At 51.0% G+C, this 12,874-nt stretch overlaps 1 protein-coding gene across 2 annotated transcripts in view; it reads right to left on the reverse strand.

Moving 5' to 3' along the window:
• Nucleotides 1-12,874, reverse strand: part of Mad1l1 (mitotic arrest deficient 1 like 1) — a 304,565-nt gene that overhangs the window by 115,475 nt on the left and 176,216 nt on the right. Inside the window, exons 1-2 of one of the 2 annotated variants that reach the window (XM_040751262.1) lie at nucleotides 10,345-10,625; nucleotides 7,926-7,982 (exon numbers count right to left, since the gene is read on the reverse strand). Coding sequence is in view for 1 of the 2 variants with exons in the window: in XM_040751261.1 (XP_040607195.1) it covers nucleotides 7,926-7,982 (57 nt within the window). In the remaining variant the exon portion in view is untranslated. Of the gene's footprint in view, nucleotides 1-7,925; nucleotides 7,983-10,344; nucleotides 10,626-12,874 lie in introns of those variants that run through there. The other variant, XM_040751261.1, reaches the window with a different exon arrangement.

Below are 12,874 nucleotides of genomic sequence, written 5' to 3' on the forward strand. Positions count from 1 at the left end.
CAGCTGGTTATCAGTGAGGAGACTATGACTATCAAGAAGAGTCTCTACAGGGGACAGGACTGAAACAAGTGGACACAGGGGTGAGTTAGGGCTGAAGCGAGAGCGAGAGAGACAGAGAGAGAGAGAGAGACAGAGACAGAGAGAGACAGAGACAGACAGAGACAGAGACAGAGACAGAGAGAGACAGACAGACAGAGACAGAGACCCAAAGTAGATGAGAACTGAAATATTGCTAGAAGGAAAATATACAGGCAGGGAAAGCTGGAATGAAAGATGGATGGGTGAGAATGAGGAACTGAATCTTCCCAGCTTTGGATCTAGCAAAGGTCTCTAAGCTATGCCGACAGATAACAAGGGCCTCACCACAACGTCACATTTCTGTATGCCATGGGACACTGGAGAACAGTCTACAGGGTGAGCTACAACATTGCTGAAGTGGAGCTCAGTGGTCAAATGTGCAGAATTCATGAAGAACTAACTGTACAGCACAAAGCATAGCTTGAAGGTGGGGTGAAGGGGTTCAGGGATGCAGCTCAGTTGGGAGTGTGCTTGCCAATTAAGAACAAAAGGCAGAGAACAAATACCAGTCGCTTCCATCATTCCTGATATTGGAACTTCATCTTCCTGACTAGTCTGGCTGGAGGTGACTCATGCTAGTGGCTCTCACAGAAGCAGACTCTGATTCTATTCAGGGAGCTGAACTCTCACGTGTGATTGAGATGAACATCCCTAGGGATTGCAGGAAACTGTCTACACAGATAGTAGCAAAGAGGAGGGTGACTGAGACCCCCCCCCCATACACACACCATGTAAGGAGTCCTAACACTTCAAGACAGCACTCTCTGGCAGCTCAGGAAGGCACAAACCCAACCCACAACAGAACCAGGGACACTCTTCCATGAAAGGTGTCCACACTGGGCACAGATACCCAATGGCTCTGTGCAGCCCAACCCCAAGCTCTGCCCTGTATTTCTATCTATAGGCTCCACCAGCTTTCTTCTCTGCCCTGAAGCATCATTGAGATTCAATTCGAAAGATGCTCATGGCTGCCTCCTCAGCAAAGCACAACTCTCCATAGAGACCATGTGTTGTGGTTTGAGTGGTTCATGGTTTGATCCTGGGAGCCATACTTAATTCTACAAAGTAATAACCAGAGCAGGAGCTCGGCACCCTGCCCTTCGGGCCAACAGTTCTAATTAATGAAGCCACTGCTGGGCACCAATGTGAGCATGCTCATCCGTATACCTATGCCTGCACAGTCTCATCATTCAATGCTCAATACATAGCAGTCTCCATCTGGGCCAAGTATACAGATGGTGATGATGATGCCAGGTCTAGGGCTCTGGAGGGCTCTCAGGCTGCCACCAACTCTCCAAAGCCCACTCAGGGCAGATGTCTCAGGTCTCTGAAAGGTAACCCTCAGACAACAATGGGAATTCTGAATGGAGCCTACTGTTCAGCTCAGCTCTAGGTCTACTGGGACCTAGGGAAGTACCTGAGGTGATGCTTCTTGGTAAAGGGAGACAGAGGTCTTAAGCTGAACTCTCCCTCTACTTCTGCTTCAGCCTGGAGAGAAATATGGGGTACCTGAGGCTGCATAGCCAACACTAGCCACCAGGCACCTTGCTGCTGAATGCAATGGACCACCTAAATGGGAAGCATCCAGAGAGGCCAGTTTGTAGTTTCTAACCAGGATGGTCAGCTCAACAAGCCAAACCCAGGGAAGAGAATTCTGGAGGCTCCACAGGTGTTCAGCCCAGGAAGTAGACTGCTGCAGAGTGAGCTGGTTGAACCCCAAGAGGGATAGATAGGTCACCAACTGGCAAGGTATGCACTAAGCCCATATAGCTTTGCTCTAGGAGCACAACAAGTCAGACTTAGGGAAGTCCAGCATCTCAGATGCAAAGAACAGAGATTGGATTGAAGGCTGAGGAAGTCTAGAAGCAATGTAGAAATAACTTTTGCCAGCTAGGCACACTGGGGAGTGCCAACCCACATCAGTGGGGCTTCTGCTCCTTCTAGTGGACATGTGCAGAGTGTACCCTCAACAGGTACAGAGGGACTAGGTAGACATCCAGGTAGAAAAATGGGACAGTGAACCATGCAAAACAACAGGGTGTTTGTCCCCTAAGTCCATGGGGGGGGGACTGAACTATCAATGGGGCCAGTTCCTTCATAGAGATCCCTCGGGCTTCCAGCATGCAAAGCTGGGTTGGGAACCAGGAAACAACCTCCCCAGATACCTAATTGGTCACTGGAATCTTGGCATCTAGATCTGAGACCCACAAGCTCAGCTGCTTTCAGTTGCCTGGTGCTGCTGCTTTTGTGTTGGCACCAAGATCAGCCCAAATGCATGGCCATAGCGCCTTACTGTCCCTTAGAACAAGCCCAGGGAAGCAAGTGCTCAAGGACATGCTTGCATAATGTGGCACCTGCCTCAGTCTGCATGCTGCGCCTATAACAGAAGAGTATACTCAGAATGGGAGAAAGGTAAGAGCAGAGAATCCCTCCACCAGCCTCTGCTGAGGACGGCAAGAGGGTCCAACTGAGGAGTCACCCGTACACAGACCTTTTCATGCCATGACTCTGGTCACAAAGAGCCTGTTCCAACAATGACAGACATCACAGTATGGCAACAAGTGAACTGGCCATACAGCCTGCAGAAACAATGCCCAGTTCCCAGGACAGTCAGGGCTACATAGACCCTGTTTCAAAAAAACAAAAAAGATTTAGTTACTTTTGTTTTATGTGTGAGTATTTTGCCTACATGTATGCATGTGTGTGGTATGTATGTCCAGTGCCTATGAAGACCAGAAGAGGGCATGGGATCCCCTGGAACTGGAGTTATAAATGGTTGTGAGCCACCATGGGGGTGTTAGGAACTGAATTCAAGGTCCTCTGTAAGAGCAACAAGTGCTCTTAACCACCAAGCCATCTCTCCAAGCATCCCCCCACCCCTCCCACACACACAAAGAGTGGGTCTCCTGTTTCTTTGTGATTGGGTCTCAGGTAGCCTAGGCTGGTCTTGAACTTATGGTGGAGCTGAAGATGACACTGAACTTCTAATCTTCCTGCTTTCACCTGCAGAGTCCCATTATTATGCACATGTCCCAACACATACCATGCAGTGCCTGCCTGCCTGGGATGGAGCTCAGGGCCTCAATCCTGCCTAGGCCTATGCGAGCACTTTCCTAAATGCTGTCAGTTCAGCACACCTAACCCCTGCCTGTGAGGAGAATTCCCCTTTGACAAGAGAGGGACATTATATGTAGAAGTTACAGAGTTGGTACAAAGAAGAGCGAGCAAGTGGTGAGTGAAGCTCCAGACCCATTCTACCACAGCCTCTCTGGGGGCAGAGGCCCCTCCTACCCACAAGCTCCACTGGGAGTAAGACACAGAGGGCAAGGAGGAACCATTAGGGGAAAATGGTAATCAGGAGAAATGACTGCTTAATTATACTGGATGGGGTGGGGGTGGGGGAAGATGCCTGTTAAGACAGAAAATAAATCCACATTTCTAGCTCCCCGAAGTCTATAAAATATTGGAGGCTTTTTATGGTTGTAATCAAAAACCTCATTTCTCTAGCCACTGCTGGCCAGATCTAATTAGGGTGAGGTATTCTAACGATGTGAGCCTGGCCTGGGACGTTGCTCCTTGTGGTATTAATTGCATTTAAAGAGGAAGCATGAACCACACTCGTGCTCACTAATTAGTGTGAGGTTACTAATTAATAACACAAAGTCAAGCTGCCTTTGTCCTGCCATTAGTGATTAGCTCAATATGGCACAGCTCCCCTTCTACTACTTGTGAACAAGCCTGGAGTCACATTCCAGCAGAGAGAGGGCTGGAAGGTGCAGGGATCAGGCGAATACACAGGCTGTGCCCTGACAATGCGGGACGCCTGTGTGGTTCCTCCAACTGCAGAGCACAGGAGCCTCCTTCTCAGGGCCAGATGGTACTTGCTCCACTGGTCTTTCTCCATAGCATCTCAGCCTCAGGGGGCTCGGAGGCAGGCTGAGCAGCTCCAGGGTGCACCTGCTCCTTTGTTTCTGGTTTTTCTCCCAAAGCTCAAGGAGTTGCCAAGCAGCAGGCACCTTGCAGGTAATTCACTTGTAACCTCAGGAAAGAGAGAGGTGGGTAGGGACAACCAGAGGAGGGTGAACCAAGAGCCCATGCACAACTGATGGGAGGGGAGGTGGCCACCATAGGCTGAAGGTAAACAGGATAATAGAAGTGGGCCTTGAGGCTAGTCTCACCACAGTTCCCAGGGAAACCCTGCTAGGCACCTCTCTCCTATAGGTCTAAGGACACTGAATGACATCAACTGCATCTCTTGGAAGCCACCTCAGAGGGAACCAGGAGTCACAACACAGGGGGACACTGGAAGTGCAGGTTTATGCCTAGAAAAGAGGGCAGTTGTGGTGGGTGTGCCTCTACTCTGAGCACTCAGGGAAGCTGGGGCCGGAGAATCACAAGTTTGAGGCCAGCGGCCTGGGCTACAAAGTGAGACCCATATTCAGAACACCAAAAAACAGGGTTGAGATGATGGTTCCAACATGAAAACACTTGTCTCACAGGCAATGAGGACCTTAATTCTGACCCCCATGGTCCCCATAAAAAGCCAGGAGTGGAGGCAATGGTGGCTCATGCTGAGAATGCGAGCAATGGTAAGATGGGAGGTGGAGAGTCAGATCCCTGGAGGCTCATGGACCAGCTAGTCTAGCCTAGATGCCAACAACATTGCAGGCCAACGAGAGACACCCAAGATTATCATCTGATCTCCATATGCGTTCACACCCATGTACATTCATATGTGCGCATGTGTACTCAAATGTGTACTTATAGACAAAAGAAACAAAATAAGTAATAAATAATAAATAAAACGGAGGAAAGAAATGTAGTCATCAACAGTGAATGCAGCTGGGAGAGCAGGAAGAGAGGGGTGGAGAGAGCTTCCAGAGGGACAGAGAATGGCCCAGAATGGGAATCACTGTACACATGGCTACTTAAAGTAACCCCAAACTCAACAAGACTCGTGCTGTGTAGTGGAACTAGACCTGTAACTCATGTAATAACCTGTTCCACAGAATAGTGTTCCTCATATGCAGGTCTGCTGCTCTGAGGAAACCTCCCCCACCAAACTCAGTGTGGCCAGGAGACAGGCATATGGGGCCAGCCAAGCCTCAGGAGTCAATGATAGTTGGGACAGGAACATGGATCTGCCAGGCCCCAGGTGGCTGCTCCTCAAGGCCTTGCCTGAAGCCAGCATATGATCTCCTTAGCTGACAAAGACGCCCCTGAACCCTGCAGGACATGTGGGAAGGATGGAGGCTGTAAGACAAACACATGTGTGACCAGCTGTGTCACAGTCCCCAAGCACTGCCACTTCTTATTTTCCTCCTAAATGGGAAGGAGAAGAGAAGTGAAATAAACAACATGAAATGACCTAAGATTAGGCAATCAGAGGCAGAGATCAGAAACTGGGCTGAGGAGACAGCTATAGCTCCAACCCTAAACAAACATGAAGAAAACCTGCCCCAGAGGCCAGCATCCTGTTTGGCAGCATCAGAGAGATGGGCATCGTAGAGCCTGTGACACCTGCCCCTCTCTCAAGGGTCAAAGACAACCATGTTTCACTACAAGCTTGCATTGACCATTGTCTTAGTAACGTTACTATCGCTATGATGAAACATGACCAATGGCAACTTGGGGAGGAAGGGCTTATTTCACTCACAGTTCCATTTAACAGTTCATCATCAAAAAGGCAGGAACCTAGAGGCAGGAGCTGATGCAGAGGCCATGGAAGGGTGCTGCTTACTGGCTTGCTCATCCTGGCTTGCTTAACCTGCCTTCTCATAGAACCCAGGACCAGCAGCCAGGGATGATACCACCCACAGTGGGCTAGGCCCTCCCCCAGTGATTACTAACTAAGAAAATGCCTTATAGCCAGATCTTATGGCTGCATTTTCTCAGTTGAGACTCCCTTCTCTCTAATGACTCAAGCTTGTGTCAAGCTGACATGAGACTATCTAGCACAATCACTGTCTCCAAGCCCCCTATAACCAGAGGTGAACAAGAAGGCAGGGTGGGGCTGCAGAGATAGACCAGGGAGAAAAGCACTTGATATACAAGCCAGACAACCTGAGTTTGAACCCCAGCACCCAAAAAAAGGTGGTAGCAAGCATCTATAATCCTAGTCCTCCTATGGAGAGACGGAGGTGGAGACAGCTCATAGGACAGCTAGCTGGGCATACAGTGGTAATGAGACACTGTCTCAAACAAGGTGGAAGGCAAGGGCCTACATCCTCTGACTACTACATGCCAAGATGCATACTACATGCATCCTCCCTCCCTCTCACACAATTACACAATGTACATATAAACACATATTAAATGGAAAAATGAGGCAGAGGTAGGCCAAACTCACTGAGACCAGGGCAACACAAGTCAAATCCCAGCCTGCCTGAGCTTCTGGGATTCTAAGTCAATCTCTGTGGGGGTCCAGGCAAAAGTGTTTCATAGGTCCTAGGAATTTCAATAAGGGACACAAGAGGAGAGGACCAGAGAGACTTCAGCACTATGCCACTTAGTGTACACCATATCCCCACACCAAGATGTGGAAGTCTGTGAGACAGACTTCCAGGAGCTACTTAGTACTAAGGACCCAAGAACAGCTTCTATACCCTGTCCCAAAAATGGACACAGGGCTCAGAGTTCCTCCAAAGTGACATGGGAAGCATAGGGCAGAGCCAGGCAGCCATGCTTCTGAGCAAAGTGGACCCTGGGTGACAGCAAGCTTCTTAGCCATGGAACTCTAGGCCTGGCATGTGCTTAGCACAACTCATTTCTAATTCTTCTTGGCCTCATGTACATTATGAAAACAAGGCCCTGGGGTACATTCCAATTCAGGTCAACGCTGAGGAAGCCACGCATGTTGATGCACAGAACATCAAGGTCTCCCCAGGCTGTGCAAACTGATGCTCAGCTCACAAAAACTCCACACCGCCACACATAGCTTCCCCCACAGCAATAGCAAACAGGCCACCGGTAAAGGAGGCTGGAGCACTTGGGTCACAGGGATGAAGCCCAAGAGGCCATGTGTGGAGACAAGAGAGCTACTAACACTGCCTGGGTAGAACCAGGTCATACCCCTGACAACCTCCCAAAGTTAAAGAAACCCACCACACCCACTGATAGACACCATGCTCCTCCACTCCACAGCCTATAGGATCACCCCCTCCATACTCCCCACACTCTAGACCAGAGGCCTACCTGGCCAGCTACCTCTGACCACAGTCCCAGGTACCCCAATGTTGTCTTAATTGCCAGCTACCATCTAACTGGCACTCTGTTGCTTAGTCCCTGCTTGGTCACAGTCTGACCCCCATAATGATGACAGCACATTGTGTCCGAAGCACTTGGAGAGTGGGCAGTGGGCACACCCAACCTTGCACAATCTCCCCTGATTCTGTATTCCACTACTGGTCTCTCTCACCTCCAGATCAGAATCTCAATCCTCAGAGTCCCCACAAGCCAACTCCACTTGTGAACTTTAGCAAACCCCACCTGTGTTACCTAATCCACACCTTTGATGCCTGTAGGCCTATGTTGCTTGGGCTGATCTGGCTGGGGCCAAGCCCTTAAGCATAGTCTCCCAAATGGCTCCCATGATTCCTGCTGGCTCACACCTTGTTATCACACGGGGTGGGCACCAAGATGCAGTTTCCACCTCTGCTCCTTCCACTCAGCAGTTTCTAATATCGGAGAAGCACCACGGTCACATAGGAGGATGTGCCTGTTATCCAAGTCCTGGCAGGGAAAGGCAGGAATTCCCTTGTGTGTAGATCCAGGACTCCAGGTGGCCTACTGTCTGTCAGGCTGCCCTTCACCACACAGCACCAAGTGACCCTCATCTCGGTACTCACCGTGTCAGCTCTCTGCTTCTGAACCCCGAGGTCCTCCAGGGCCTGAGACAGCTGAGCCTACAAGATAAAACCAAGAGGGTCAGGGTTGAGAAGAAATGCCTGCCAGCCATGGGGTGAGGGCTCACCTCTGCCTCCACTCCATATTGAGCCCACCAGGGCCACACTGCCACCCTAGTCAGGCCCTGGGTAGCGTGACATTCCAAGCCCACAGCAATCCCTACTGTGTAGCCATACATGGAGGTGGGCTGAGGTAGAAGTCAGCCAGCCGCTTCCTGTAGTCTCGAACTCTGGAAGCACTGAAGTAGGGGCCCTCCCAACACAGTCACTGCTGGGCAGATTGGGAAGTGGCAGGGAAAACCCCAACCAGAGACACCTGGCCTGCTGTCCCCAGAGAAGGAAGACATGCTGCCCTTAAGCAGCAGCAGCTTCTCCTAACCAAGAGTCCCTGAGCCCCAGCCTGGGTCTCCATACCCAGAGGATTGCCTCCCTGAGACTTCCTGACCTGGCTTCAGCAACCTGGTGAATGAAGCAGACTACTGGAGGCTGCCCTGCTGGAGGCCACAGCAAAACAAGCAAAGACTCAATTCTAGTACAAGGCTGAAAGAGACCAAGGGTCAAAGAGCACAGATTTTTTTTTGGCTCCAGGGTTCCATGGACTCCATCCTCTTGAACTAACAACACAGCATTGCCACCCACTAGAGCAGCATACGCCTCGTTGACTGAACACATCTGTTCTCACAGACCCTGCTAGAGCCCTCCCTGGCTGGCAGTAACGCCAAGGTGCTTGTAAAAATATATCCCAACCACAGGTAGCTGCTGTGAGCCATCTATAAATGTCCACCACCAGTGAGCCAATCACTTACACAGCAAGAGTGTGGTCACCCTCACTGAGCTGAAAGGACACGGCCCAGCCCAGAGCAGTAGAACTACCCCATTGTCAGTTCTGCAACAGGCAAAGGGACTCCTTCCTATGCTCTGTCTACTGTGAGGCTGGCCCTCTTCCTCTGGGGACTGTCACAGGCTGAGCACCCTGCAGACACTAAGGCAACTCAGGGCCTTTGGATGTCCTCTTAGCATACCATGCCCTCTCCCAGAAGAGCTTTTCTTAGGAAAAGGGGTCCAGAAGCCAAACAGCATGTATAATTCAGTGAGCAAGGCAGGACTTGAACCCATGTCTAAGTCTGTGACTCCCGAAAGTGGAAGAACTGCAAGGCCTATGTGTCCCTCACCGGGGCACACAATCCTTCCCCTCTGCTCCACAATGCACCATCCTCACTGCTTTATGAGTAGGGGGATGGAGGACAGAAACTGACATCCCCTGCACCCGGCTGGCCTCAAGGACACACACTGAGATGCTACAAAGCGGTGAGGAAAAAAATAAACAGTGTGACAGCAGAGCGAGCAAAGAGGCAAACAGACATCTCCCAAAAAGGAAAGGCACACAGGCGGCAAACACACAGAAAGGTAATTAACATGGCTAGCAATTAGCCAAATGCAAATCAGGACCAACAGCGAAACACCACTCCGCAAAGGCAGGGCTGGCAGAACCCAGGAAGTACTGGGGCGATGAAGGGAAAGGGATGGGGATTCAGCAAGTCTCGGTGATGGTGACAGTGGCGGCGAAACTGAAGCGACTCAGGTGATCTGGTTTCTCCTTAGGGTTTCATGTCTACATAACCTATGCTATGTGCTCAAAGGACTGAGAAACACATGCCTGGGCTGAGGAAATGGCTCAGTGGATAAAGCGCTTGCCACATAACTGTGAGAATCTGTGTTCAGACCCCCAACGCCCATGTAAAGGCAAACATCTGTGCATCTGTAATCCCAGTGTTCCTACCATGAGACGGAAGGAAGGCAGAGTCAGACAGGACACTTCCCTGGAAGACCTCGGGCCAGTTTGCCTGGTGTACACAGTATGAACAAGAGCCCCTGCCTCAAAAGGATGGAAGGAAAAGACCAGTGCCCAAGGCTGTCCACTGACCTCAGTATGCAAGCGCTCACTCGCTTGCTATCTGTCCGTCTGTCTCTTGTCTGTCTGTCTGTCTCTCTCCCTGTCTGTCTCTCTCTCTGTCTCTCCCTCTCTTCCCTCCCTCCCTCTCTCTCATGTGGCCTTGCCCACAACAGGATGGTGACGACCTGTCTTCTATGACCACCACATCTGTAGAAAAGGAGATGGTGGTCACTGCAGCGCCACAAGCACCCCCTCCCCTGACTGTATCAGGACAGAACTAGAAAGTTCCCCAGAGGACTACTAGAAAACACCCAGTCCAGACAGCCACGCTTGGTCAGACAGCTGGTCAAAATCACACATTGTGCACATGACATGGCTCCCCTAGCAAGGGTCTTGTGTCTTGGATCAGCCAAGCATGGCTGACTAAGGGAGCCTTCAGAGCACATGGCCTAGAGTAAGCAACAGTACCGTTGCAAAAGGAGACTGTTGTGATGACAAGATAGTTCAGTCATCATGTCCACATCCAGAAAGCAGGTCCCTTCCGAGGTCCCAGGTTGTGTTCACTGGAAGCCACCTTAGTGCAAAAAGGATGGCAGTCGTGATCATCATGGCCGTTCTCAGAAGGGACAGAAGGGTAGAGTCCTGTCTGCAGCCTGAGCACAGAGCTTCTGGCAAATGCCTCAGTCATAAAAGGAAGACTGTAGAGAAGATGGCCTGGGCCTCACCAGAAGATACACCACAAAGCTGAGGATGGAGGATGAGGTATAATGCCCAACAGTGAGAGATGGGCAGCTCCAGGGCTAATGCTGCTGGTGTCTAGACTGAGGAAGTATCTCCTTGTGATGGCATAACAGTAAGTGTCCTACCCTTTGCAGTGACATCAGGGCCCATATGCTCTTGCTTTCTCCTGAGACTTACAAAGTGGGGCAGACAGCCTACATACAGGAAAACAGCAGCAAGGCACCTCAGCCCACCAGCTGTTCCTCATCTGCCCACAGCTGGTCCACACATCTGGGCCAGTGGCTAATGCAGGCAGTTTGCTCACCATCACTCTGCTCACACGGCAACAACTATCAGCCTTGCCCCAGATACTACTGCCAGGAAGGGGGCAAAGCCGAGCTGTGAAACTATGTACAGGGAAGACTGGCTGACAGACTGGTCCAGAGACAGTCCCAATTTGAACAGAGCAACAGCAGCCCTTGGTCTGCTCTAGAGAGGCAGACAATAGCACTAGGATAGCACAGCTGTGGTTAGCCTCAGGTATGGCCAAGGTGGCAGGTGGGCTAGCACATATTTCTTACCACTGACAGTGCTTGCTGGCCATGGTCCCCAGCCAGGCCTTGGGGACTGCATGTGTTCAGACATAAGCCCTGGACATGCGCCACCTGTGACAGTCCATCCTGCACAGGAGCCTCGGCATTGCTATTTTTATCCTGAAGTGAGAAGTGGCGGCCTGATGATCTAGCACCCCTGCAGGCACACAGACAATTGGGGGGGGGGACAGGAAAACCTGCAGTGGGTACAGGCAGAGACAGGCTGTCGTAAGCCCTGAAGGGGGCTGGTGTTATCATCTGCACCACCATGGCACGGCCTGCCTGGGAGAACCCTGAGAGGAAAACATCAGCCCTACGTGGGTCCAATTGGGCAGGGTCCTCCTAAGGACAGAGTTAACACTGAAGAGGCTAAGACTCGAGGGCCAGGCTTTCCCTTGGAGTGTGAGTGTAGACAGGGATGCAGGAGCCTCTCCCTCCTACATGGATAGCAGGCAGAACCTTCTACTTCTGGGGGCTGCAGTGTAACCAGTCCCTGAGTAGACAGACAGCGTGCTCTGGCATTCAAAGCTGCCGACTGTGGCATGGGCTGTGGGGGTGGGAGCCCTAAGGACAGGAGTGGGTTCTATTGGAATGGAGGAGACAAATGGCGCCAGCCTACGCTATCACACTCTGTTCAGGTTTAGTGACTCCACAGAGACCACTCACTCCCTAGCAATCCTAGCACTTAACTAGAAATAGGAGATTCCCAGGTTCCAATCCAAACACACTAGATCAGATGCTGACAGAGGGTCCTGGCCTACAAGTGTTCCCACAAACCCTGTAGGGGTGCTGACGGAGCTCACATCTGGGAACTGCGGAAGTGGACAATCAATCTTCTGGCATGAAGCTGGGATCCCAATGGCTGCCTATCATCTATGTGACCTCCACAAAGGCTGATCTTAACATCTGATCTCAGCTCTTAAGAGTACGCAATAGGCCCAGCGAGCTGGGGCTACGGCTCAGTGTCAGAGTGATTTCCTAGTACACCTAAGGCCCCAAGTTCCTCCTGTTAATCCCTTCAACCTCCTGTATCCACTTCTCAGAACTCTTTGGAGCTTCTCCACCATGTTTCACCCACAGTGTGGTTCTCTCACCGGAAAGCTGCATGCCAGTGCATTTGTGAGGAAGTCTCCACATAGCTAGCAGCGCTGTAATCTGTTTTAATTAAATACGCTGGAAACACAACTCAGGTGACGCGTGGCATCCAAGTGCCACACACTTGTATTTATGGCTCCGTCGACAGAGGACTCGTGACATCTGCTTCCAACCTCTGCAGCTGCTTTATTAAATGGAATAAATAAAATCCGGGCAAAATGGCAGCAGCCCCGCCAGAGACAGGCTACTGGGAGTCTCCCAGCTCTGCGTTTCTAGTTTGTTTTGCTGAAATGATCTTGCTAGAATCAAAGCATGCCCTGTACTGCAACTGCTGAAGGGCATTAACCCAGACCAGGGCTGTGCTGAGAGGAGAGCTGCAGAAGCTGCCCACCTACCCATGGCCAGCCCTGGGGCTGGCACAACTGCCATCACATGAACAAAACTGGTAACGAGCACTCCCAACCCCTGGCCAAGCATGGATGGCTACACCCAGTGCACAAGAAGCCATAGAAGAGTCTGTTGACAGCAGAGAAAATAGAAGCTGGGGGTGAGCCTGGGTGAAAGAAAAGAGAGAGAAAAGCCATCAGACA

The sequence above is a fragment of the Mesocricetus auratus genome, unplaced genomic scaffold (genome assembly GCF_017639785.1).
Source record: "Mesocricetus auratus isolate SY011 unplaced genomic scaffold, BCM_Maur_2.0 Super-Scaffold_100008, whole genome shotgun sequence".
Lineage (NCBI taxonomy): Eukaryota > Metazoa > Chordata > Mammalia > Rodentia > Cricetidae > Mesocricetus > Mesocricetus auratus.